Source organism: Macaca mulatta, chromosome 12 (genome assembly GCF_049350105.2).
Source record: "Macaca mulatta isolate MMU2019108-1 chromosome 12, T2T-MMU8v2.0, whole genome shotgun sequence".
NCBI classification, from domain to species: Eukaryota; Metazoa; Chordata; class Mammalia; order Primates; family Cercopithecidae; genus Macaca; species Macaca mulatta.
In genome coordinates, this window is record NC_133417.1 from 91,387,875 (window position 1) to 91,414,612 (window position 26,738).

At 36.6% G+C, this 26,738-nt stretch overlaps 1 protein-coding gene across 4 annotated transcripts in view; it reads right to left on the reverse strand.

Annotated features, from left to right (window-relative positions):
• LOC106992658 (uncharacterized) overlaps positions 1–26,738 on the reverse strand; it is a 377,390-nt gene that overhangs the window by 341,030 nt on the left and 9,622 nt on the right. For 3 of the 4 annotated variants that reach the window (XR_013402075.1, XR_013402074.1, XM_077957302.1), the window contains exon 2: positions 8,587–8,723. Coding sequence is in view for 1 of the 4 variants with exons in the window: in XM_077957302.1 (XP_077813428.1) it covers positions 8,587–8,723 (137 nt within the window). In the remaining 3 variants the exon portion in view is untranslated. Of the gene's footprint in view, positions 1–527; positions 2,253–8,586; positions 8,724–26,738 lie in introns of those variants that run through there. The other variant, XR_013402073.1, reaches the window with a different exon arrangement.

The following is a 26,738-nucleotide window of genomic DNA, read 5'->3' on the forward strand; positions in this document are numbered from 1 at the left end:
TCCTTATGTTCCTGATGTGTCCTTTATCTAATTATTTAAATTACATTAAAAATGCCCAAATCTATTCAGTCATACAAACTATATTTTCTATCAGTTTTAAGGAAAGTATAAACATATACAACTTTATGATCACATCAAATTTCAATCAACTAAGATGTAATCAAAAGTATAATTTCAGTTAAGCAAAATGACTTGTACTTAAAACCCAAAAAGCCAGGCAGGGTGGCTCAAGCCTGTAATCCCAGCACTTTGGGAGGCCAAGACAGGCAGATCACTTGAGGTCAGGAGTTTGAGACCAGTCTGGCCGACATGGCAAAACACCGTCTCTACTAAAAATACAGAAATTAGCCAGGCATGGTGGCATAAGCCTGTAGGCCCAGCTACTCGGGAGGCTGAGGCAGGAGAATCGCTCAAACCCAGGAGATGGAGGTTGCAGTGAGCCAGGGTTGCGCCACTGCACTCAAGCCTTGACAACAGAGCAAGATGCTGTCGCAAAACACACAGACACACACACACACACAAACACAAACAATAAAGTATGTATTTTATTTCCCCAACGAAGAGTGTTTATTAATGACTAGTATCCATAAGAAAAGCTTTCTTTAAAATCATAAACACTAAACTGTTACATATACTATTAATTTACACATGCACACTATTACAAGTACTCATTATACGTATAGTATTACATATGTTTACTAGTAAAAGTATGGAAAATTCATTCTGGTTATAGAACAAAGAACAAAAAGAGTTTGAATTCACTGAACATATACTGTGTGTCTCTTTCAAGTTATGATGTGTTATAGCCTAATTGACACAATAGTGATAGACTAAGGGCACAACTCCATAAGAAACTATGGAAATATGCAGGAGCTTATTCATTCATGTATATCCATCTAGTGGTATATAACCTTTGTATTCTTGATTGCTGACTCGGCAGAAAATTAGAGTGTTACTTAAGCCAAATTAGAGTCACCATGTGTACCAATCCATAAACTTGGACTGGCCTTTGAAATATGATCCAGCTAGTAAGCATCCAGACTTCTATTAGATCTGGGGAACCAAAGATGAATAAGACACAACTTAAACCCTCTAAATGAAGTGGCTCTCATATATTCTGACTGAAACCAATTAAACTGGGACAATGACCCACAGCTAATTTATCTGACATTTGATTTAAAAACAAATTTTGGGAGCATTATGTACTAACATTCTTCAGCAAGACAGCCATAAATAATTCATTTTACACGGAATCCATTTGTGCTTTTAAGTCTAACTATTGCAATATTATGGATCAAAATTTTTGCTAATGCTCGTATGCATTGCTGCATTCTATAGGATTAAGTAAATCATTCAAAATTGGTAAATCATTGATAAAATGACATTAAAATATCAATGATTTATAATTTAAACCCCAAAATAGTATTAATTTAAAAACTACAACTAAGTAATGATAAAATGGTAAAAGTATCCTTTCTGGAATTACTGAGAATCACAACTAACAATCATGTCTTGGGAAAAATATAATTCTAAGACAATGTAATATGTAATAATAACATCATAAAGTTTATGATACAAATGTCAGTAACCCTTATAAACCTTTTCATAAAATACCCTTTCGTTTATCCATTTAACAAATTTATTGAGATTCTTACATGTACTAGACACTATACACTATACTCGGTGCTGGGGACATAACAGCAAAAATATAACAAATATAAATGATCATGCTATCGAGGTACATATGATGAGAGGAAAAATAATCAACCAATCAATCATAAAGAAGTAAGAAATGAAACATTATGAAATTATATATATATATGTAGAGAGAGAGGCTTTATGTATATGTATGCATACATATATATGTATGTAAACACACACACTAAGGGACTTTGGCTTAATTACAGGGTCAGATGAACCCTCCTGAGGAAATGGTCCTTGTGATAAGATGTAAAAGTTAACTGAAGAAGAAGATGGGGCCGGGCACAATGTCTCAAGCCTGTAATCCCAGCACATTGAGAGGCTGAGGCAGGCAAATCACTTGAGGCCAGGAGTCTAAGACCAGCCTGACCAATACGGCAAAACCCTGTCTCTACTAAAAGTACAAAAATTAGCTTGGCATGGTGGCACACGCCTGTAGTCCCAGCTACTTGAGAGGCTGAAGCACGAGAATTCCTTGAACCCAGGAGGCACAGGTTGCAGTGAGCCGAGATTGCACTACTGCACTCCAGTCTGGGCGACAAAGCAAGACTCTGTCAAAAAGAAAAAAGAAAGAAAAAGAAAAGAAAGGAAAAGAAAAGAAAAAAGGTTACATTCACTTAGAACATCAGAAAGAGCATGTGCAATATCTGGGGTAGAGCCACCTTGGGGAACACAATAAAGTCAAGGAAAGCCTGCATGGCTGCAGAAGGCAGTGACAGGCAAAGCACAGTGTAGGATGAGAATGGAAAACTGGATTAGAAAGACAATATGCAAGGTTCGTAGGCTTTTAAAGGATTAACATCTAACAAAATGAAATGTTTCAATTTAGCATTTAGTTGACAGAATATCCTGGTGAGATTGTGAGTAAGCTAGAGGAGAAATTAGCACCTACAAGAAATGCTTTGTGTCTCCCTTTTGGGGAGATGGTAAGTATATTTTTATGCTTAAGATATAGTTGCATTATGCTGCATGACATAGTTATTATTCTCTAAATGTGTATAGTTCAAATTTGGATGATGTGGATTCTGCTAGATAATGTGTGTTGATATTCAATGGAATAATATATAATCCCAAGGGCCATATAAATATAATACATATTGCATGTTTTAAAATATACATTGATGGTGCCATGATGTGATCAAAGATATTCAAAGTCATCCTTGCCTTTCTAAGTAAATACTTCCCTGTAACACAAGAATTAAGAGCCTAAAAACTGTATTTGTCGGACATTCTTGCAAGAAATTTTCTGGCTTAAATTCTGCCAACAAGATGCACTCTCATAAAATGTGGAAGTTTGAAAAGAAAGAGAAGTATTGTCCACCTCCAAAAGTAATGCATAAATCATGTCTTAAATTATGAACAAGACTTGAGAGCAGGTAGCTTATTTTGGAGTTCATCCAGAAGCAGAAGAAAGTGGAAAAGTGACACAAGGAAGGGAAGAAAGCCAATAAAAGGACATTGACAAATGGATTACAGCTGTAGTCAACTGAGGCTCAATCTTGCTGGAAACCCTTGGAGGGATTATATAGAATATACTTCAGAATTGTTCCACTGAGGGTAAGGAGCTGCCATGTTCATCCACCAACTTCTGATCCTCAGTGGTTGAAGGTTGCTCCTGGGGCATTCACTTTCTGACACTCATGTTCTGACTTACATGCAGCATGTCTATACAGTCACATAAAGCCCTCAGACAGACAGACATAGCTTCTGAATGCATAGGAATTGATCCCACAAAGCTTCAAGGGGTATTTTAGAGGGACCAAGATCTATAATGAGTACAGAGCTCTTAGGACTCACTTCAGCCCTGCAGGAGGTTGAGATTATTGGCATTAACTTTGTGATTCCTGCATTTCTGGGTTTTCTAAATACCAGAGCACTTTCTTCTGATGTTTCCTGCCTCTGATTTCCAACCATGTTGTGTCTAATTTCCTGTATTAAATACCTTCTACCTAAAGTGGTTTCTGTTTTCCTGACCATGCTAGCTGACATGGGCAGGATAGGAATAAAGATGTGGAGATACTCAAGAAATATTTAATACCTAAAAAAATCACCTCGGCCGGGCGCGGTGGCTCAAGCCTGTAATCCCAGCACTTTGGGAGGCCGAGACGGGAGGATCACGAGGTCAGGAGATCGAGACCATCCTGGCTAAAACGGTGAAACCCCGTCTCTACTAAAAAATACAAAAAATTAGCCGGGCGAGGTGGCAGGCGCCTGTAGTCCCAGCAACTCGGGAGGCTGAGGCAGGAGAATGGCATAAAACCCGGGAGGTGGAGCTTGCAGTGAGCTGAGAGATCTGGCCACTGCACTCCAGCCTGGGTGACAGAGTGAGACTCCGTCTCAAAAAAAAAAAAAAAAATCACCTCAGTCAATAATTACATGAGGGAAAGGTGAAAGAGGAAAAATCTATAATGATTAACTAAAGTAGAATAGAAAAAATACGTTTGTTCATATTAGAATGAGGGGCAAGGTGAGGGAAACAACTATTTTTCAGATATGTAGAGTTTGATGAAACTTCAATACACTTAAATGGGAATTATATTTAGGAGGCAGTTTGACAGATGTATGAATCTGCATTTCAGAAGAGATGTTGGGTTGGTGTCATAGATTTAGAAATCTGAGTTCCAACAATATTTGAAACTAGGTAAGGTTTCCTATGAAGACTATTTAAAACAAGAATAGATACAAAAAAATTGAAGATGCAAGTGAGGGAGTGCCTGGGGAGGAAATTGAGGAACTGTCAGTAAAACGTAAAAAAAAAAAAAAAAATAGAAAAGAAGCCAAGGAAGAAGAAAATTTCAAGACTGACCACAGTATCAAATAGAGCAGATCTGGGGGAAAAAAAAAAAAACACAGAGCGAGAGATTCTAAAGTATCCTTTGAAATGGACAACGGTTAGATCATTGGTAATTGAAGCAAAAGCATTCTTAGCGGTATAACTGGAACAATGCTTGACAGAAATAGGTTGAAATTTTTAAATTTAGCTGTAATAGCAAGAGAACAGGGAAGTTACTAGAAAAAATACACATATGTGTAAATGTATGTATTATGAGTTCTATAACAAATTTTTATGTTATTCACTTACCTATCTGTATATTCAACTTCATAAAAACACTATAAATACAAATACTTATTAACTTTTTAAATATTTATTCAATACTGTTTCAGGTTTTTTTGAAGACTTTGTTATTTATTTTACAAAAGAATCATTTTGTCTTCATTTATATCTGGGTAGTCATTTTAAATGTATAAGTTTTCCTTACATTTAAGTAATATTAAATAAGTTTGTTCTTTCTTACATACTCTAATTATTTAGCTTCTATGCTACTTCCATGTTGAAAGTGATAAAGCTTTTAATACACGAGAGCTGCCTCCTAGAAGCTCAGAAATGCTTGTGTTAATTGAGAATTTGTCAGTATGTTACCCCTGGATGCACGTGGATAAATCATACTGGTATTAGTAGGATTACAATAATGCAATGCAATAAGCCTTTACAGCTCTTTATTTTTAACACAATTTATGGCTTGTGGCACACAATACTACTTAAAATGTGAATTTAGAAAATCCTATGCCAAGCACACTGGAAGCAGCATTTTTTTTTTCCTGTTTTAGAATTTACATCTGTAGTACTCAAAAAATTCCATGGGTCTGTCATCAATAAACAGTACTAGATTATATGCTAAACACCAGAAATACAAGGATAAGAGAGATATGCCTTAGGACTTTTTTTCCAAACCACAGCTTGACACCAATTAGAGATTTGTTAAATCAGTATTTTATGTTGCACTGATGTTTCTAATGGGATGGAAAGGATGGAATGACATGGAATAGCATGGAAAATATTTGCATACATTACCTATTACAAATATAAATATTATTTCATGAAATTGAATTTCAGTTTTATATATTACTCACATAAGGATGTGTATGGTGATAGACATGCAAATAGAGCATTTCAAAGTAATAATATAAGTGCCATGATAAAAGGATATTCTAGTCATATATAAACTAGAGAAAAGGGATTTAACCCAGCCTGCAGAGACACAGGAATCTTTAAGAAGGAAATAAATGCAGTATTTACCAGTTATACTAATCAACATCAGGTTATTCATTAAATAAAATCCTAAATGTATTGTGGAAGAACAATTTGAAGTGGTGCTATTGGAAATATTTTTATGCCTTATAAAATTCTGTAAAATACTGCTTAGATATTAAGACTTCACAAGCTACAATGGCATGTCCATTAACCCCACTGAAAAATAGTTATAGCCAGTTATGGTGGCTTGTGCCTATAAATCTTAACACTTTGGGAGGCTGAAGTGGGAGGATGGCTTAAGACCAGGAGTTCAAGACCACCCTGGGCAACATAGTGAGAGCCTATCTAATCAAAAATAAAATAAAATTAGCCAGGCATGGTGGCATGGTGGCATGACTCAAGCCTGTAGTCTCTACTACTCAAGAGGCTAAGGCAGAGGATCGCTTGAGCCCAGGAGTTTAAGGCTGCAATGAGCTATGATCACAGCCCAGATGACAGACCAAGACTTTTTCTCTAAAAAAGAAAAGAAAATTCAACAAAATACTAATATAATAATTTTTTCCACAATTTTTGTTTTACAGTTCACTTTTCTTTTTTTTCTCTTTTTTTCTTTTTTTGAGACAGAGTCTCTTTGTCGCCCAGGCTGGAGTACAGTGGCACGATCTCAGCTCAATGCAACCTCTACTTCCCGGGGTCAAGCGATTCTTCTGCCTCAGCCTCCCAAGTAGCTGGGATTGCACCTGGCTAATTTTTGTACTTTTAGTAGAGACGGCGTTTCACCATGGTCAGGCTGGTCTCAAACCCCTGGACTCCGGTGATCATCCATCTCAGCCTCCCAAAGTGTTGGGATTACAGGCATGAGCCACCACACCCAGACTAGAGTATACTTTTCAATTTATAGTTACAAATATGTCTTGAAAGAAATAATATGTTACTCCTATTTGGATTTTTTTCAAATTAACTTTTTTACTATTTAAAGTTGGTAGCTCCATATTAGGAAGAGGAAGCATAAATACTGAATACAGCATACATATTTGAAACATTCACATTAGGCTTCAGAACATTTTCACCAATGTTCTGTGGAACAATGGACATATTCTATGTTTCATGGACACACTCACCTTGATTCTGTCTTTGATTTTTTTTTACAATTCTGCAAGGCCTCTAAGTAATGGAATGTTACAGGTTTCAATAACCAGTTACATGGTGATGATTCTCAAGTCTATATTCAGCTCCAGGTCTGTATTTTCCAGCATTGAACAGCTCCTTTTGTATATTTCACAAATACCTCAAAATCAGCCATCTTCTAAATAAATTTATTATTTTATAACAAAAATAAGATTCCCTATGTACAGTAGAGTACATAACCAGCTAAGCGGTTAGTAGCACCATCATCTAACTAGTCACTTGAGCAAGAAAGCTAGTAGTTATCTGAGATTCCCTCCTCTCCATTATATTACCATTTTCAATTAATTAATAAGACTAGAGGATTTTCCAAACTCAGTTTACCACTCCCTCTTCTTTATTCACCTTCCACTGCTTTAGTTCAACTCATCACTTACACAAATTTAGTATCCTCCCTACCTCCCATCTTCTTCTCTAACTCAACCTCTTCTCTGCTGTCAGAGTAATGTTTCTATAACAGAAATTAAACTACGTCATTCATCTACTTAAAATTCCGTAATGGCTCCTTATTTCTGACTAAGATCCCTAGTATATAAGGCCCTTCTACTACCTACTACCTTGTCCTCAAAGACAGTAATTCCATCTTAACATCATTAAACTGCAGCCCAACTGTTTAACAAGCTTACTGTTAGGTAAGCCCAACTCTTTAACAACCTTACTGTTGGTACCTGCTTTCTAGCCACAACTCCCATAACCCTTTCTGCCTCACATGATGCACATCATTTTCTAGCAGGACTAAATCATCTGCCAGTGCCAGAGGACATAAATCTATCTCAAGCTGTGAGATTTTCACAGGCTGGTCCTTTTCCTGCTGTTATAGGTGTCTTTTTGCAATCCATGCTCCAAGACTCAGTAAAATGTTCCTACATGGTTTCATGCTTTTTTTCCTATATTTTTTGGATTTTTTTCCAAAATTTCCAACTTTTCAAGAAAAAATTAACTGTCGCCTCTTCTGTATTCCTGTTGCCCTTTGTAGATTTATTATACTTATTAGAAGTATTTTATTAAAATATAGTTTTCATTTGATTATTAAACCACTTATAATATTGCTGTAACTGCTCAGGTTTTTAACACCACCCCTAGATATTGAATCTTCAAAGTTCAGGGTTCTATTCTTTTTATATTTCCAGCATCCATCACAGTCTGGCTCCCAGGAAGTGAACTTAATAAAGGTCTGTTGAATAAATATATCAACATGAGACAAAAATAATATCATTAAGTGATTGGTTGTTACTTTAAATGTTCTCCTCTGAAAAGACATTATGATTAGGGTGTGTGATCATTTGGCTACATCCAACTTAATCTTGGAGATGATCATTGTTGTCATATATTTATATACAATGAAAACATTATGGTTATTAGGTTGCTTTTGTCTTTTCCATATCAGAGAGACAAATTTCAACGTTGTCAGGATTTTTTTGTACACCACACCATGCACTTTGCAGTATGGAATATTCTTTTTCAACCCCTAAGAGCAAGGGGTAAGGAGGTGGACATAAGAAAGGCTAATTTGGTATGAATGGATTTTGGGACAATTATGCCTCTCTCCATGGCTTGGTTAACAGGACCTTCGACATTTTGCTCATGATCCATTTATCAGACTGTAATTTCTAGTATTCACTTTCTTCCTTCATGAAAATCCAAACTGTTTATCTTTAGTTGCTTACCTTAAAAATAAAAGTTGCTCAGGCTGGGCATGGTGGCACACTCCTTTTTTGGAGGAGCATTTTGGGAGGCAAGGTGGGCAGATTGCTTGAGCCCAGGAGTTTGAGACCAGCCTGGGAAACATGGAGAAACCCCATCTCTACCAAAAAAACAAAAAAAAATACAAAAGTTAGTCGGCCTGGTGGCATGCATCTGTGATTCCAGCTACTCAGGAGCCTGATGTGGAAGAAACACCTGAGCCTGGGAAGTCGAGGCTGCAGTGAATTGTGACCGCTCCACTGCACCCCCAGCCTGGGTGATGGAGTAAGACCCTATCACTAAATAAATAAATAAACTAAAAATTTTTTAAGTTGCTAATCAAATAGGATTGGACCACAAACCCATGAGTGAGCCCAGCTAGCATTAAGTAGACCCAACCAGCCTACCCATACATTCGTAAGCAAAAAATCAGTACATGTTTTATGTCATTGCTATTTTGTGTTGCTTATTTCATAGCATTATTGTGGCAATGGATAGCTGAAACAGAATCCTAGTTCAGAAAGTCTCCAGTTAAAATATACCAGTAACAGGTAGTTGTGAGAGTTTGCCAGTCCTTTAGTATCCATTTATAGCAATCTTTGGAGAGATGTAGATTTGCCTTATCTTCCACTGATGGGAGACCAGGCACAGTAGGCAGTATAAAAAGAATTAGACCTGAATGTCCGGAAAGCAAAGTTTTAGCTGTGGCTGTACTACTAGGTAATAGGGACCTTGGACAAGTTAAAATAAGATAATATTAAGATTACAGTTGTGGCCGGGCGCGGTGGCTCAAGCCTGTAATCCCAGCACTTTGGGAGGCCGAGACGGGCGGATCACGAGGTCAGGAGATCGAGACCATCCTGGCTAACACAATGAAACCCCGTCTCCACTAAAAATACAAAAAAATTAGCCGGGCGTGGTGGCGGCGCCTGTAGTCCCAGCTACTCGGGAGGCTGAGGCAGGAGAATGGCGGGAACCCGGGAGGCGGAGCTTGCAGTGAGCCGAGATCGCGCCACTGCACTCCAGCCTGGGCGACAGAGCGAGACTCCGCCTCAAAAAAAAAAAAAAAAAAAAAAAAAAGATTACAGTTGTTCCCAAATCTGACTATAAAAGTACTGGAGAAGTTTTCCTGTGACATTATTTTTGACATAAATTCCCAGTAGTTCAGAAGTGGTACTAGAAAAAAACTTTTAAAAATTGGTTATCTGTAAGATTAGGGGTCTCAAATCCTCAGTTGTATTTGCAAGTTATTTTTATGGGTCATTCCAGATTATTTTTTATCACTCTTTTCTTTGGTGAGCTATTGGTATGAACAAACTTACTTAGAAAATAAGTGGTGCATTAACACCAAAAAATGAATAAAGCCCCTCTCTAATGATGAATTAACCACTCCAATGTGAAAAGGTCTATGTATTTTCTTTTTTTTTTTTTTTTTTTTTTTTTTTTTTTTTTTTTTTTTTGAGACGGAGTCTCACGCTGTTGCCCAGGCTGGAGTGCAGTGGCGCGATCTCGGCTCACTGCAAGCTCCGCCTCCCGGGTTCCCGCCATTCTCCTGCCTCAGCCTCCTGAGTAGCTGGGACTACAGGCGCCCGCCACCGCGCCCGGCTAATTTTTTGTATTTTTAGTAGAGACGGGGTTTCACTGTGGTCTCGATCTCCTGACCTTGTGATCCGCCCGCCTCGGCCTCCCAAAGTGCTGGGATTACAGGCTTGAGCCACCGCGCCCGGCCTGGTCTATGTATTTTCTAAGTAAAATGGTATTTACAATCTACAGTCTGGTTGTGGTAAGCAGAATTCTAAGATTTCAGGTGCCTGGTATATACACACACCTCTCATTCAATCAAACACTAACCTAGGTGCTAGTGTGAAAGCATTATATAGATGTAATTAAGCTCCCAAATCAGTTGACCTTAAAGTAGAAAGATTACAATCACAGAGTCTGGCCTAATCACATGAGCCCTAAAAAGGAAACAGGTTCTTCCTGATAAAAGAGATTCAAAGCATCAGAGGACTCCATGTCAGGGAGATTATCTAATGCTGGCTTTGAATATAGAGGGGGCCACAGGGCAAAGAATGCAGGTGGCCTCTGGGAGTGGAGAGCAGCCCCTAGATGACTGTCAGCAAGGAAATGTGGACCTCAGTACTACAACCATAAGAAATTAAATCTTGCCACAACCACATGAGCTCCAGACAAGAAGACAGCCAAGACAACATCTTGATTTTAGCTTTCTGGGACCTTCAGCTAAGCGGTGGTCAGACTTCTGACCTATAGAAGTATGGGAAAATGGCTGTTTTTTCAAGCAGTAAACTTTGTGGAAATTTGTTGTACAACATTACAAACCTAACACACTAATATAAAGGATTCTGTATTTGAATTTTGGAATTTAGGAAAGCTGAGTTCCTGCATCCGTTACTATAATTGATTAGACAGCCTAAAACAAGACAGTGGCTTTCCTTAATGCCTTCCCTTAGCCTGAAGAATCCCATAACAAAGCAGCTTAATATTACACAATGTAATATATTCAGAATTTAAATACCTCCTTAAAACAAATGTAGAAATAAAATATTCACTTTATTTGCTTTTCTTTTCTTACATTGTGAAGAATCCCTCCAATATGTCATAAAAATGACTTGATTTTAATTAGGAGTCTAACAAAAAAAGTAACTATGATATTCCAGAAAAAAACTCAGTCATCAGTTCTGACAAATACTCTATTAATAAATGATGTTATTAATATTTTATGTATTTAATTTTAATGCTTCTGAAATAATTATTGATATTACAATTTATTCTTTAAGTCTATTATTCTATAAGTAAATCTAGGTTAATCTTCTGGCAGAAACCACGGCTCTGAACACAGTGGAAAAAAAGTAGAGAGAGAAATCTATTCAGTTTACCTTGTAAAATACTCTGAGCAATCTCTTTAAAGCACACATACAAAAATTCGAATTTAGAATTTAGCAATTTAGAATTTCAGTGATTTTCATTGAGAATTTCAGCAATTTTCATTCTTTTAATAATTGCTTCAGTGTTGGTGTTATTAAAATAAAGTACCTGCATTTGCCATGATGAAGTATCAACACAAGTCATTTGTTTTACAAAAGGTATTGGCTGCCATCTCTTGGACTATGTGAGCATTGTGCTTCAAAAAGAATAAACAAATTAAACCCTCAGCCTTTGCAAAAATTTCTTCACAAAAGAAATCCAAAAAACGTGTAAATAGTTGAGCAGCAAACAAATATTAATTGCATGTATTTGATTATTTCACTTTGAAATATGACTTACGTACGTGGTTAATTTTTCTTGGATGTGTTTTTAAAAGGTTTATTCAAACAGAAGGCAAATAAATGTATACATTATCCTAATTTTAGATTTTATGTTTTTATTTAAAATATTATTTGCACACTTTCACTAAACGATTTTTCCATCTTCTTCTATAGTTATGGCTACAACACTAGTCACTTCTCTCTTTAATATATGAGTTAAGATGCCAAGTCTGATTCCTTTCTTCTGAACCTAATTGACAGCACAAATCCTTCAGAGATAAATAATTATGGTTTCTCACTAGAATCAAGTTTATTATCATCTTACATACCATGTGGTTGAAACTAATAGGACAAAGAGAAAGCTTAATTATTGATATAATTATTGATATAAAACTCAACTATACTCATTTTAGAGAAGTTAGTGATAAAAACTCACATTTCAATCTTCTCTCCATTCATGATTCATTCTGTATGGCATCTATACATACTTTCTTAAATTTTATAAATTAATGATTTTCTAAAAGAAGAAAGTATTTGAGAAGACTCAGTCCCTAAATTATACTTAATTTTACCTAGAAGATACCTAACGTGAAAGACTGTAAAAGTTAAAACCAAAAAATATTAAAAACAAAGGCAGTGTTTCTGTCATATAAAAGGAAATTGTATCACAACCTACAAATAAGCAAATGTAAATTAATAACTGTGATTAAATGCAAACATTATACTCCCATCAGAGCTCACTGTGTATGTAAGAAGTAGAAACCTCCTTTGGCAATTAGTAGATTGCAATAATAGTGTGCAGTTTTGTAACAGAACATTTTGTTACTTTTTAAACCTTTGGGTTTCTATTTTTAGTATATTCTATTAAACAATTTGAGATGGTAAAAAGAAAACCATTTAACTGCTTCTGAGGTTATGAAAACTCCTTGGGTATCTGAAATGATCTAACTTTAAAATAATTATTATTACTTTGTTAAGTATTGAGTGCTCATGTAATTCACAATTATTTGCCTTCTCACCAGGCAGATCATCTAGGATGAAATTACAGAAAAATTAAGGAATGGTGTATCAGATATACAAGTAGTTTTGAATTCAAATTTGATTATTTAAGTAGTAAACTTCACATTGCTTAATTTCTTAATTATCCAGGAAAAAATTTCAAGTGAAATACCAAATATGTGGAAAGTAGAAAATACGTGAATACAAAGAGAATCCTAACTCTTGTCACCAAGAGAAGAACGGGGTTGATGTGCTGCTTTAGAGCTGTAAACTTGTTGTGACACCTGGTGGATATTGTTGAAAAGGCACATAATACAGCAAAAGAAACTACTGACAGAGCAAACAGACAGCCTACAGAATGGGAGAAAATATTTGCAAACTAAGCATCTTACAAATCTATAAGTAACTTATAAATAACTTAAAACAAATTTAGAAGAGAAAAATAACCCCTAAAAGAGTGGGCAAAGGACATGAAAAGACACTTCTCAAAAGAAGACATACATGCAGCCAACAAGCACATGAAGAAAAGCTCAACATCACTGGTCATTAGAGAAATACAAATCAAAACCACAATGAAATATCATCTCACACCAGTCAGATGGCTATTATTCAAAAGTCAAAAAATAACAGATGCTGGCGTGGAGAAAAGGGAACACTTACACACTGTTGGAGGAAGTGTGAATTAATTCAAACATTGTGGAAAACAGTATGGCAATTCCTTAAAAGCTAAAAGGAGAACTACCATTCCACCTAGCAATCGCATTACTGGGTATATACCAGAGGAATATAAATCATTCTATCATAAAGACACATGCTCATTAATGTTCACTACAGCACCATTCACAATAGCAAAGACGTGCAATCAACCTAAATGCCCATCAATAACAGATTGGATAAAGAAAATATGATACATATACACCTTGGAATACTATGCAGCCATAAAAAAGAATGAGATAATGTCTTTTGGGAAAAATAGATGGAGCTGGAGGCTATTATCCTTGGCAAACTAACGCAGAAACAGAAAACCAAATGCTGCATGTTCTCACTTATAAGTGGAAGCTAAACAATAAGGACTTATGAACACAAAAAAGGAAACAACAGACACTGGAATCTACTTGATGGGACAGGGTGGGAGAAGGGGGAGAAGCAGAAAAGATAACTACTGGGGACTGGCTTAATACCTGAGTGATGAAGTAATATGCACAACAAACCCCTGTGACACGTTTACCTATGTAACCAACCTTCACTTGTACCCTAAAACCTAAAATAAAAGTTAAAAAAAAAAAAAAGAGAAAAGGCATGTGATAGATAGCCATGTGCAGTTAAACTCAGCAGCCAAGAGCCCCCTTGGGCTATTGAGTACTTGAGGTGCAGCCAGCCAAAAATGAAGATGTGGTGTTCAAAGACCTTGTATTAAAAAAAAAATACATAATATCTAATAATGTTTTATATTGGTTACATGTTGAGATGATAATATTCTGGCTATATTTATTAAATAAAATATATTAAAACTGATTTCACCTGTTGCTCTCTTTTTTTCCTATTTGGCTACTAAAAATTTTAAAGTTATATATATGGTTCACATTTGTGGTTTATATTTCTATTGGATAGTGCTGTGATAGAATCTAAGGCTTAAATATTATTAAGGTAAAAAAATTTCTCAGTGTCTTTGTGAGAATAGGAAAAAAATGTATGTAATATATGATTAACATATGGTAGACAAAATTTTAACATGGCTTCCACTGGTCCACATCCTTTCACACCTCCCCACTGGGGTAGGCGGTTTCTGTGAATAGAATGGAATATCATTCCCTTCAATGAGGGTATATTGTATGGCAAAGGTAAAGGGATTTTTGCAGATGTAATTAAGGCTTCTAATTAGCTGACTTTGAGTTAATCAAAAGGGAGATTATGCTGGATGGGGCCTGGCCTAATCAGATGAATTCTTAAAAGACACTCAAAGCAGCAGCAGACACTCACCTATTGGCCTATAAGAAGCAAACTGCCATGTTGTAGGGAGAGCTACGTGGCAAGGAATGTCAGACAGCCTCCAGGATTTGAGGAATCTGTCCTTCAGCTATAAGAAATCAAATTCTGCCAACAACCAGTGAGCTTGGAAGAGGAGGCAGGCCTCAGATGAGGCTGCAGCTCTGTCTGACAGGTTCACTGCAGCCTTGTAAGACCCGGAGCAGGGGCCCAGCTAAGCTGTGCCTGGATTCCTTACCCACAGAAACTGAGAGATAATAAGTGCATGACATTTTAAACTGCTAAGTTTGTGGTAATGTTTTGCAACAGTAGAAAACTTAAGATTTGAACTTTTTGTAACTTTATTTTTTGTGTTAGAATATCATTGGTTTTTCTTTTTTTATCTAAGACATATTCATCATAAGAAATCAAAATCAGCAATGAAAACCATAACTTTATTATAGTATATAGTTTACTATGGCATGCATTTTATCATAGCATACATAATGGAAACAGAAATAAAAACAAGGAAATCATATCAAATTTAATATAAACTTCTCAATTGAGCTGTGCTATGTAAATTATAATAACTTCAACCCAGAGCTCTTTTGAATTTAAAGCAGTGATGCATCTTCTTATTTCTTCTTATTTAGTGCTATTTTGGCACTTAAAGTCAAGAGGCTTCTAATAGTGAAGAGACAAATGGGTACCAGTAAAAGAAAACCAGGACAAGTGAAGAGATAAAGCCAATCCCTGTGAGCTCATATACCTACTTTGGGACCTCTAAACAGATCTTCGAATGATCTAAAAATTAATCTAGTATCAGAGACTTCACTCTGCTCCCTTGAATTCCCAAAATTCATACACAGTCTTGACCCAATTTATCAAGTTGAAGATTAGTTCAAAGAGTAGTGATGTATAAAACGTCATGCCCTGTAGCTTTGCCAATGACTCTGGAGATGATGGCTGCAACTCTAGCTCCTTCAGTCAACTTCCTGTTCATCAGATTCACCATAATCTTCCTAGGCTCCTGAGCCTTTGCACTTACAGTTTGCTTTTCCTGGAATACACTTTTCATTGCTTGCACACCTGGAAAAGGCTACTTCTATTATGAACTTTTCTCACTTCCTTCTGTTGTCTCCTTGTATAGCTTTTGCTTTTTCCCTCCAATTAAGTGTTTCTTCTATTCCTTGACACTGACTAGGAGAATAAATGTGGCAACATGGCTTGGTATTCTTGTGATTACCTATACTGACTTCATCAGAGTCAGTGAGAGTGCCATAGGTTTGTAGTAACCAAAAAATTCTCAAATGTGCAGGCTTAAATATATGTATCCATACAAAAAGAAACAAAATCAAAAACTGCTCCTCTCTTTGCTGCTCCTGCTCCTGCTCCCCCTGCTGCTGCTCATCCTCCTCCTCCTCCTTCTTCTTTTGAGACAGTCTCACTCCTTCACCCAGGCTGGAGTACAGTGACATGATCTCAACTCACTGCAACCTCTGCCTCCCAAGCTCAAGTGATTCTCCTGCCTCAGTATCCTGAGTAGCTGGGATTACAGGCACATGCCACAACACCCGGCTAATTTTTGTATTTTTGGTAGAGACACGTTTTCGCCATGTTGGCCAGGCTGGCCTCAAACTCCTCACCCCAGATGACCCACCTGCCTCGGCCTCCCAAAATGCTGGTGGTATCACAGGCATGAGCCACCTCACCCAGCTATGTTTCTTCTCTTGACCAGGGATTGCAAAGATGCACGCACACCTAGGCTTTCCTCATTTGCATGTTGTAATTATAGGGTGTTACACATCTCATTTTTGTTAGACCTACCTGTTTCTGCTGATATTAGATCAATTGATCTATTTTCTCATATCCTTGCATTTTGGCTTCTTATTTTTGGAAGAGGCCTTTTTTCCCTTAAATTAGTTTTTACTATGTCAACACATTTCCAAAATACTATAAGACCTACTTTTATATTCAATTAATATCTTGTTACCCTAAGGCAGAGTTAGTGGTTCTTGGCACTATAGTTTCAGAACACTTTGCAGAGTTCTGTTACAGAATTTAACATGTTGTATAGTAACTACTTCACGTCTAGATCTACTATTAAATTAAGAATAGGGGCCACACCTTATTCAACATTGCATCCCTAACCTCTAGCAGGCAATAAAATAAAACAAAATAGAATATACTAACAACTTGAATTAAAACCTCAGGGAGCTTCATCAAAACATTTAAAACAAACCTGCATTATTTCCAGTAGTAAACTTCCTTCCCTCTGCAATAAGCTGATTATTTCGTTGGCTGAACTAGATCTACAATGAGGTGGTGTGACAAATGGGGAATTGGGGAAGGGGAGGGAGGCCTGGGTGTGAGGTTACAATGTTTTGTGTAGTCTTCCCCCTGCCCTCCACACCCCTATGCCTAATCAACTAACCACTGTCATTGTCTAAGGTTTCAGGGTCAGAACCTCTTAAACAAGGTATTTAAGAAGTTAAGAAGTTGCCAAAAACATGACTTTCTTGGAGGTGAATTTGATGTTTTAGATTATATTTGATGTTTTAGATTATAGAAATTGAAAGTGAGAGTAGGTAAAAAGAATATAGTTCTTAAGGGAAAGAAAAAACTAAGACTATGCTCCTATTTTCCACAGTGAAGGTCATAAGTGTCCTTGAGGTATTTTGGTTAGCTTCACTTCTCATTAACTGGTGATATTTATTTTGATAATTACAGTGTAGAAAGGTTTTTTTAAAGGGAACATTTTCTGACTCCTATATTTATCTGAGTTATTATCTTTCTATGAGCTTAGCTATTGTTTGAGCCCATCTCAGCCAAGTTTATTGGCAATTCCAGTCTATTTGCCAACAACTTAAGAAGCATTCATTTTAAACTAAAGTACACCCCAATCCTTAGATGAAATCCTGCCTCAGGTTCATAACGCCAAATCAATAGAATCACTCAAATCCAAGGTTAACTCTTATCTTGGAACCAAGCTCATTCCTATTGATTAAACTTTTATTTTTGTCTTATTATGAAGAACAAAAGGACCTTGGCAGTGGCCGCAGAAAGAAAGGTGCAATAAACAATCCATTTATGTCCCTTTGTAACATCAATTAATTCATATAATTTTGCTTTCAATTTTATTCCAAATATAATAGCATGTCTCCTTGTCTATAAGAATTATTTTTTCCCGATTGACGGAAAGTTTTTCAAATACCAACTATTCAGTGTTTTTTAAAAAAATGCTGGGGGAATAAGAGGAATGAGAAAAAAACAGACAGGTAGCACATGAAACAGTTATAGCAGATTTCTATAAAATTAGAGAAAAAAAGTTTGTGAATGTTTAAGAATTAATCTGTTTTTCTGTATGGAGAGTCTTTAAATGGCTAAAAGCAGATCAGTCATTCAATCTGGCAATCCCACTATTGGGTATCTACCCAAAGGAAAAGTCATTATATGAAAAACACACTTGCACACATATGTTTATAGCAGCACAATTCACAATTGCAAAGATGTGGAACCAACCTAAATGCCTATCCACTAATGAGTGGATAAAGAAAATGTGGTATATATGCACGATGAAATACTACTCAGCCATTAAAAGGAACGAAATAATGTCTTTTGCAACAACTTAGATGGAGCTGTAGGCCATTATTCTAAGTGAAGTAACACAGGACTGGAAACAAAAACCACATGCCCTCACTTATAAGTGGGATCTAAGCTATGAGTAAATAAAGGCATACAGAGTGACACAATGGACTTCAGAGACTCAAAAGTATGAGGGTGGGAAGGGGGCTAGGGATAAAAAGCCACACTTTAGGTATAATGTGCACTACTCTGGTGATGGGTACACTAAAATCTCAGAATTCACCACCATATAGTTCACCCATGTAACAAAAAGCCATTTTGTACCCCAAAAGCTATTGAAAAAAAAAAAAAAAAGCTGTATACCTTAAGTAAATACAATTTTGTTTTTTAAAAAATCTGTTTTTAAAAGAATTTTAGTTTACAAAACTTGGCACTAGCAAATGCTTGATGTTTTTATTCTTCCTATTTTTTCCTTGTGGACATTTTGATATCCTTTTTATTTTGTCTATGGTGACAAAAGCAAATATACAGGTAACCATAATAATAAAAGATTTATAAGAGCAAAACCAAAGTTTTTCAGAGAAGAAGAAATTCTGACTCAAGACTGCATTATCAACTCTTGCCTGAATTTCCAGCCTTCTGGTCTGCCCTACACATTTTCAGACTCATCAGCCCCCAAAAACACATGAAGCAATCCAAAACTAAAGAAACTAATTAATTAATTTTATTTCCCTGGAGAACTCTCATGGATAAAATAGGTATGAATGGTATTTTCAACTATAAACAGGTATGCAAGAAATATCAAATTTCTTTTATTTTACTTAAATCAAATTAATTCCAACTCCAAGTGCCCATCACACAGGCCAGCAGGAAATTCAACCTAGGTCCTAAGAGGTCACAAGCATCCTTTCATCTTGCATTATCATGTTCTCCTTTGATATCTCATTTTCCAAGGTCACTTAGTCCCTGCTATAATTTCAATAGTTGTACCCTCCAAAATTCATGTTGAAATTGAATCCGCAAAGTGGCAGTGTTGACAGGTGAGTCCTTTAAGAGGTGAATGTGTCATGAGGGCTCTGCCTTCATAAATACATTAATATATTCATGAATCAATGGGTTAAAAGGTAAATGGATTAATAGGTTATCATGGGATTGGAACTAGTGGCCTTATAAGAAAAGGAAAAAAGACCTGAGCTACCATGTTAGCACATTCAACACCCTCACCCTGTGTCACTTTGAGACTCTGCAGAGAGCCCCCACCAGTAAGAAAGCCCTCACTAGATGCAGCCCCTCAACCTTGGACTTTTCAGCCTCCACAACCATAAGAAATAAATTCCTTTTCTTTACAAATTATCCAGTTTCAAGTATTTTGTTTAAGCAACATAAAACAGACTAATACAGTCAGTCCCTAAAGGAAGACAGCTCCGCTTATCCCATGTCAAACTTCAGTGCAGGAATATTTGTCAAAGCAGGGAGTCCCGTTGCCCTGGGCCCAGGAGAAACACAAAGTTAAACCACTCAACTGTCTTGCCAGTTCCTGCGGGTACTGTCAGAGAATATAGCGTGGATCACCACTATTCTTGGTAGTCATAAAGCTCTAGTCTCAGTTTTGGGGAATTTATCTTCCCTCACTCATTTCCATCAAAGGAATTCAGCTTTCTCCTCTATCCTGAATATTTTTCAGAAGCTCTCTCCATTAAACAAAATCCAAGAAGGCAAGCTATTAGCAAGCAACATCTCCTTTCTATCAAGTAATAAAAATTTGTCTTGAGAAAGAAGAAAGACAAAATTTTCTACCAGTAATGAAGGGGAGTATAAACATCAGAGGAACAAAATTCAATGTATCAAAAAATGATCATATTCAGTGGTATGTTAACCAACGAGTTCTGTGGGAAAGAGGAGGGAAAAATAACTCTAATTTGTAGGATTTGCCTGTTTCCATGTTGTAAATGTTCCCATTGCAGTTGATTTCAAGCTAACCATTTGACATCACTGAGCACAGAGTTGGAAAGAGATGTGCAGTAGCACATAATTATGTAATATTTCTACTACACAGATACAATAGACATAACCTCAAGAGCATGGATAATGCTGATATGCATTACCTTTGTTAACAATACAAATTATTTTCTTGTACATTTGAATAATTTAGTTTTTTAATAATGGCTTTTTCATGGCTGGGGCACACAATTTCTGAAAATTTATCAATCCACTTTTATGAACCAATACTAGCTACAAAAAATGTCAAAAGTCAAATGGTAAGCTGCAGTACAACACTGATCTTAACCACACAATGAAAGACCACAAGCATGACTTTGATAAGAACACTTGCTATGCTCTGAATGTCTGTATTCCTCCAAAATACAGACATTTAAACCCCAAGCTGATGGTATTTAGAGGTTGGGCCTTTTGGGCAGTAATTAAGTCATGAGGTCTCTGCCATCATGAATGGGATTAATGCCCTTATAAAAGAGACTTCACAGAGTTGTCTGGCCCTTCCATCTCTTTTGCAATGTAAGGACACAGCATTGTGTCTTCTGCCATGTGAGGACACAACAACAAGGCACCATCTTGGAAGCAAAGAGCAAATTCTTTTTTTTTTTTTTTTTTTTTTTTTTTGAGACGGAGTCTTGCTCTGCCGCCCAGGCTGGGGTGCAGTGGCCGGATCTCAGCTCACTGCAAGCTCCGCCTCCCAGGTTTACACCATTCTCCTGCCTCAGCCTCCCGAGTAGCTGGGACTACAGGCGCCCGCCACCTCACCCGGCTACTTTTTTGTATTTTTTAGTAGAGACGGGGTTTCACCATGTTAGCCAGGATGGTCTCGATCTCCTGACCTTGTGATCCGCCCGTCTCGGCCTCCCAAAGTGCTGGGATTACAGGCTTGAGCCACCGCGCCCGGCCGCAAAGAGCAAATTCTTACCAGAGGCTGGTGCCTTGACCTTGGACTTCCCAGCCTCCAGAACTGTGAGAAATAAATTTATGTTATAGTCTATTATTTATAAATTACCTGTCTATGGTGTTTTGTTACAGCAGCAGCAATAGACTAAGACTACCTATGTAATGAAAATTGGCTCTGCCTCTGCAAACAAGGGAAGTAGACCTAAAGTTTTTTTTTTTACCTCTTCAGGACAGACAGACAAACCTGGCCTGCTCAAATGAGAACAGTCACCCAGGCTATGAGATCAACTCGTTGCTTACCATTTATAACAGCTGCACTTAAACTTGTTCTCATGACCATTTTTTCTGAACTCTTAAAAATATTGGGAAACCAAAGAGCTTCTGTTTATGAGAGTTAATCTCTCAATCCCTGCCATATTAGAAATTAATTCTGAAAAGTTTCATTAATATCCATTTTAAAGTAACAATAGTAAACCTATTAAATAGGTTGACATGTTTAGTACACTTCTATTTACATAATAGCATATCTTATGAAAAATAACTATATTTTCCAGAAAAGTAAAGTAATAAGAAAGGTAACATTGTTTCACAACTTTTCAAATCTCTTTAATGTCTCTCTTTATAGAAAACAGCTGGAAAATGGATTAAGCTAGTCTAATAGTCCATGAGGATCTGAATATTGTCCACAACCACTCAAGTGAAATTAGAAGTGGATCTTCCCCTATTCAAGCCTTCAGATAAGATCACAGCCCTGGCAACCCCTTGATTGCAGCCAGAAGTCACAGTAAGCCAAGACCAGATTTCTTTTTTCTTTTTTTTTTCTTTTGAGATGCAGTCTTTCTCTGTCACCCAAGCTGGAGTGCAGTGGCGCAATCTCAGCTCACTGCAAGCTCCACCTCCCAGATTCACACCATTCTCCTCCCTCAGACTCACGAGTAGCTGGGACTACAGGTATGCGCCACCACGCCTGGCTAATATATGTGTGTGTGTGTGTGTGTGTGTGTGTGTGTGTGTTTAGTAGAGACGAGGTTTCATCATGTTAGCCAGGATTGTCTCGATCTCCTGACCTCGTGATCCGCCTGCCTCCGCCTCCCAAAGTGCTGGGATTACAGGCATGAGCCACCGCACCCAGCCAGACCAGATTTCTAACAGACAAAAAGTATGAGATGATAGATGTTTGTTGTTTTAAACCAATGAGTTTCCGGGAATTCATTACATTGCCATTGAGAACTAATACAAAAGGAATAGTTGCTCAACACTCATTTATTTATTCAATGAATGTATGGATTGAATGTGTGTGTACCAGTTACTATAAGAGGAGAGGAGAAGCAGATGTGACTCTGACATGGGCCCTCGACCCTTGAGGAACCAGTCTGATGAGGGAGATAAATAGGAAAATAGATGGCATACAATACCTATAATGCAAATATAGGAACAAATTATGTGAGACTATAAAAAGCAAAATAACTAACTCTATTTGAGAAGGCTTCACTACCATTTGGAATAGCTCATAAAGGTTGAGCACATTTAAGACTCTGGCAAGTGGCACTGATTCAATAGGAGCTGCTACTTCAGGAATCAAACCAAGGAGTCTACATGTAATCATTTCTGAACCACCTACATGCAGTTATTAAATAAAGCCATGAGAGGAAATAAGATTTCTTCAGGAAAAAAAACATATGGATAAAACCCAAAACTTAAGACTCAGGCAGGTAAAATATGAGAAGACAATACTTGATTGATTTGATAATAAATATGATGTCATGCAGTGTTTGCCAGAGACGACTTTGAGGGGAAAAAAAAAAAGGCAATTGAAAAATCTTGCTGAAGGAGATCATTTTAAGAATTGTTTAAATTATGTATAGAAAATGTTTGGCCATACAAATAAGAAAGAAAATTACTCCCCACTCCCTTTGGTAAAAACGATGAATCACAGTTCCTACATAGTAAAAATGATGTTTTTAATATTAAGAAATTTAACATCTGAAATAAGCAAAATTGACTGTTATGTCTTACTAATATCTCAAGTTAATATCGTATGCAAAAACTGGAGGTTTTTTTAATAAATTAACTTTATGGACAGAAAAATACATACTTTTGTAAGTTAATTTAAAACTACAAAACAAAAATTTTTGCAGTTATAAGTTAATCACTTTTTTAAAAAAACAATTTCCCTAAGGTATATCGAGCAGAGTATCAAGAAGAAAGTTGATAAATACTGGTCAAACTGAAAACCAAACACTAGTAAAGTCTGTGCTACCTAATGATTTAAAAACCTGGACTTTGAAGTAGGAAGAGGGTCCTGGCTCTTCTACTTAAAAAGTGAGTCTAGACAATTAATGTAAGCCTCAGTTTTCTAACAAAAACAGAGATTATCATAACTACACCATCAAAACCAGGTTTTCGGAACTCATATTAGGTAAGACGTGTGAATACACCTTGAAACATTTAACTCATTATATGATTCTTGTAGTTATCCAGGAAAAGATATCACAAATAGACATTAAAACTATTTTTCATATTACAGCAATTTAAAAACTTCCTTCCATTTAACCGACAAAAAGTGTATCTTGATTTTTAGCCTTGACATATGGCAGTAAAACACGAATTACAAATTGGATTTGCACATAAATGTCAGAAAAACTTCCCTGATTTTTCATCGGAAATGTATTCCATTTGGAGGATCTGTTACATTTCCATAGGAAGTTAATAACTTGATTAAAGCCATGAAATAAAGTTTGCTGCATTTATTTAGTCTCCTTTTACACAATGGCTTTTCCAAATCTGTGTGTGCTACTTTTGCCCCACAATGTGAAAAGGAGACCATTAACTGCAGGATACCATTTGCTATGTAGATTTTCGGGTCTTGTTTGCACTTGATATTTGAATTAATATATCCCAGTTCTCCCTCCAATTTACTTGTACGTTTATTGTAGCTGGTTAAAAGAAAAAAAAAACTGCAGGTAAGTCAGGTAATAAACTGTGAGTCAGCAGGCCATTTATCTTCTGTAATAAATAGGAGTCAGAAAGTCGCACAGAAAATTGGGCTATATTATTCAATAAGGCATTCGGTCATGAATCAACGTGTTACTTCCTCCACACCATTCTGCAGGCCTCAATGAAGTAACAAAAATGTTTTTCCTCTAATAAAAGTAGTATATTCCTTTTTTTAAAAGTCCTTTTCTCACAAGAACACATAGAAAAGGATATATTTAAATACATCAAAAACACCAATTAGGATGATTTTCTCTAGCAGTACTCAATAGGAGATGAAAGGAAAGGAGAGAAAAGGTACTGTGGAAAGATAGATCAAAAGGAGGGAAAGATGATTTTACATGGGCTCAGAATGCATCCCAGTAAGTTCATAAGTTACTACAATCCCTGCCCCCTTACTTTTAGTCAATGACCACTTCAAAAAATAAAAACAGTCAACTGTTGACAGAAACTCACCTCTGCTTATATCTACCTACAAATATCTATATTTTTGTCAATTCATACTCTATTTCCTCTTATCTCACAGAGACTGGTACTTTCTCCACTTTCCAAAGGAGAACACCTCTCTCTATGTTCTCTATCTTTTCTTTCACCTCCCTGATTGTGCTTTGTCAATAATTCAGTTACAATTTCTGCATCTAGGATGCCTTCAGCCTCTCAATCTATAAACACATTCAAGCTTCCCCACCATCTTAAATGTATCTTTTCCTACTTTTTGTCATTCCCACAATCTACTTTGTTTAACTGCCAATATCCTTAAGTCATTTATATTTACTGTTCCCACATTCTATTTGATTTTTCTAGCCATTATAATACGGCTTCCATCACCACCAACTCCAATCAAGTTGATCTCATTTAAGCCACCAGTGTCCTTCTAACCACACCCAAAGGGCTTCTTCAGTTGTATCAAGATCATTTTCCTGCAGCATTCGACACCATTTCTCTTCTGAAAACTCTTTCTTCTTCGTTTTCTCAACACAACTCTCTTTCCTTATCTCCCTTCTACTCCTTGTCTTTTCTTCTTCAGTGTCTTCGTGTTAATTATTTATTACTGTGTAACAAATTATCCTAAGACTTAGTGGCTTGACACAAAAAGAATCAAATACCTAGGAATACAGCTAACCAGAGAGGTAAAGGGTCTGTACAATAAAAATTATAAAACACTGCTCAAAGAAATCAGATGTGATACAAATATATGAGAAAACATTCCACACTCATGGATAGGAAGAATCACTATCATCAAAATGTCCATACTGCACAAGCCAATATATAGATGCAATGCTATTCCTATTAAACTACCAATGACATTCGTCATGGAACTAGAAAAAAACTATTTTAAAATTCATATGAAATCAAAAAAGGGCCAAAATAGCCAAGGCAATCCTAAGCAAAAAGAACAAAGCTGGAAGCATCATGTTATCCAATTTCAAACTATACTACAAGGCTACAGTAACCAAAACAGCATGGTACTTGTACAAAAACAGACACACAGACCAATGGAATAGAATGGAGAGCCCAGAAATAAGCGTGCATGCCTACAACCATCTGATCTTCAACAAAGCTGACAAAAACAAGCAATGGGGAAAGGATTTCCTATTCAATAAATGGTGCTGGGATAGCTGGCTAGCTATATGCAGAAGATTAAAACTGGACCACCTCCTTACACCATATATAAAAATTAACTCATGATGGATTAAAGACTTAAATGTAAAACCCAAAACTATAAAAACCCAAGGAGACAACAGCATTAGTCTGTTCTCATGCTGCTAATAAAGACAGTTTATAAAGGAAGTTTATAAAGGAAAGAGGTTTAATTGACCCACAGTTCCACATGGCTGGGGAGGACTCACAATCATGGTAGAAGATGAATGAAGAGCAAAGTCACATTTTATATGGCAGCAGGCAAGACAGCTTGTGCAGGGGAACTCCCCTTTGTAAAACCATCACGTGAGACTTATTCACTACCATGAGAACAGTATGGGCTAAACCAACCCCATGATTCAATTATCTCCATTTGGCCCCGCCCTTGACATGTGGCTATTATTATAATTCAAGGTGAGATTTGGGTGGGGACACAGCCAAACCATATCAACAACCTAGGCAATACTGCTTTGGACATAGGACCTGCAAAGATTTCATGACAAAGACATCAAAAGCAATTGCAACAAAAGCAAAAATTGACAAATGGGATCCAATTAAACTTAAGAGCTTCTTCACAGCAAAATAAACTATACACAGAGTAAACAGAGAACCTACAGAATGGGTGAAAATATTTATAAACTATGCATTTGACATAAGTCTAATATTCAGCATCTATAATGAACTTAAACAAATTTACAAGCAAAAACAACCACATTAAAAAATGGACAAAGGACATGAGCAGACACTTTTGAAAATAAGACATACATGTGGCAAACAAGCACATGAAC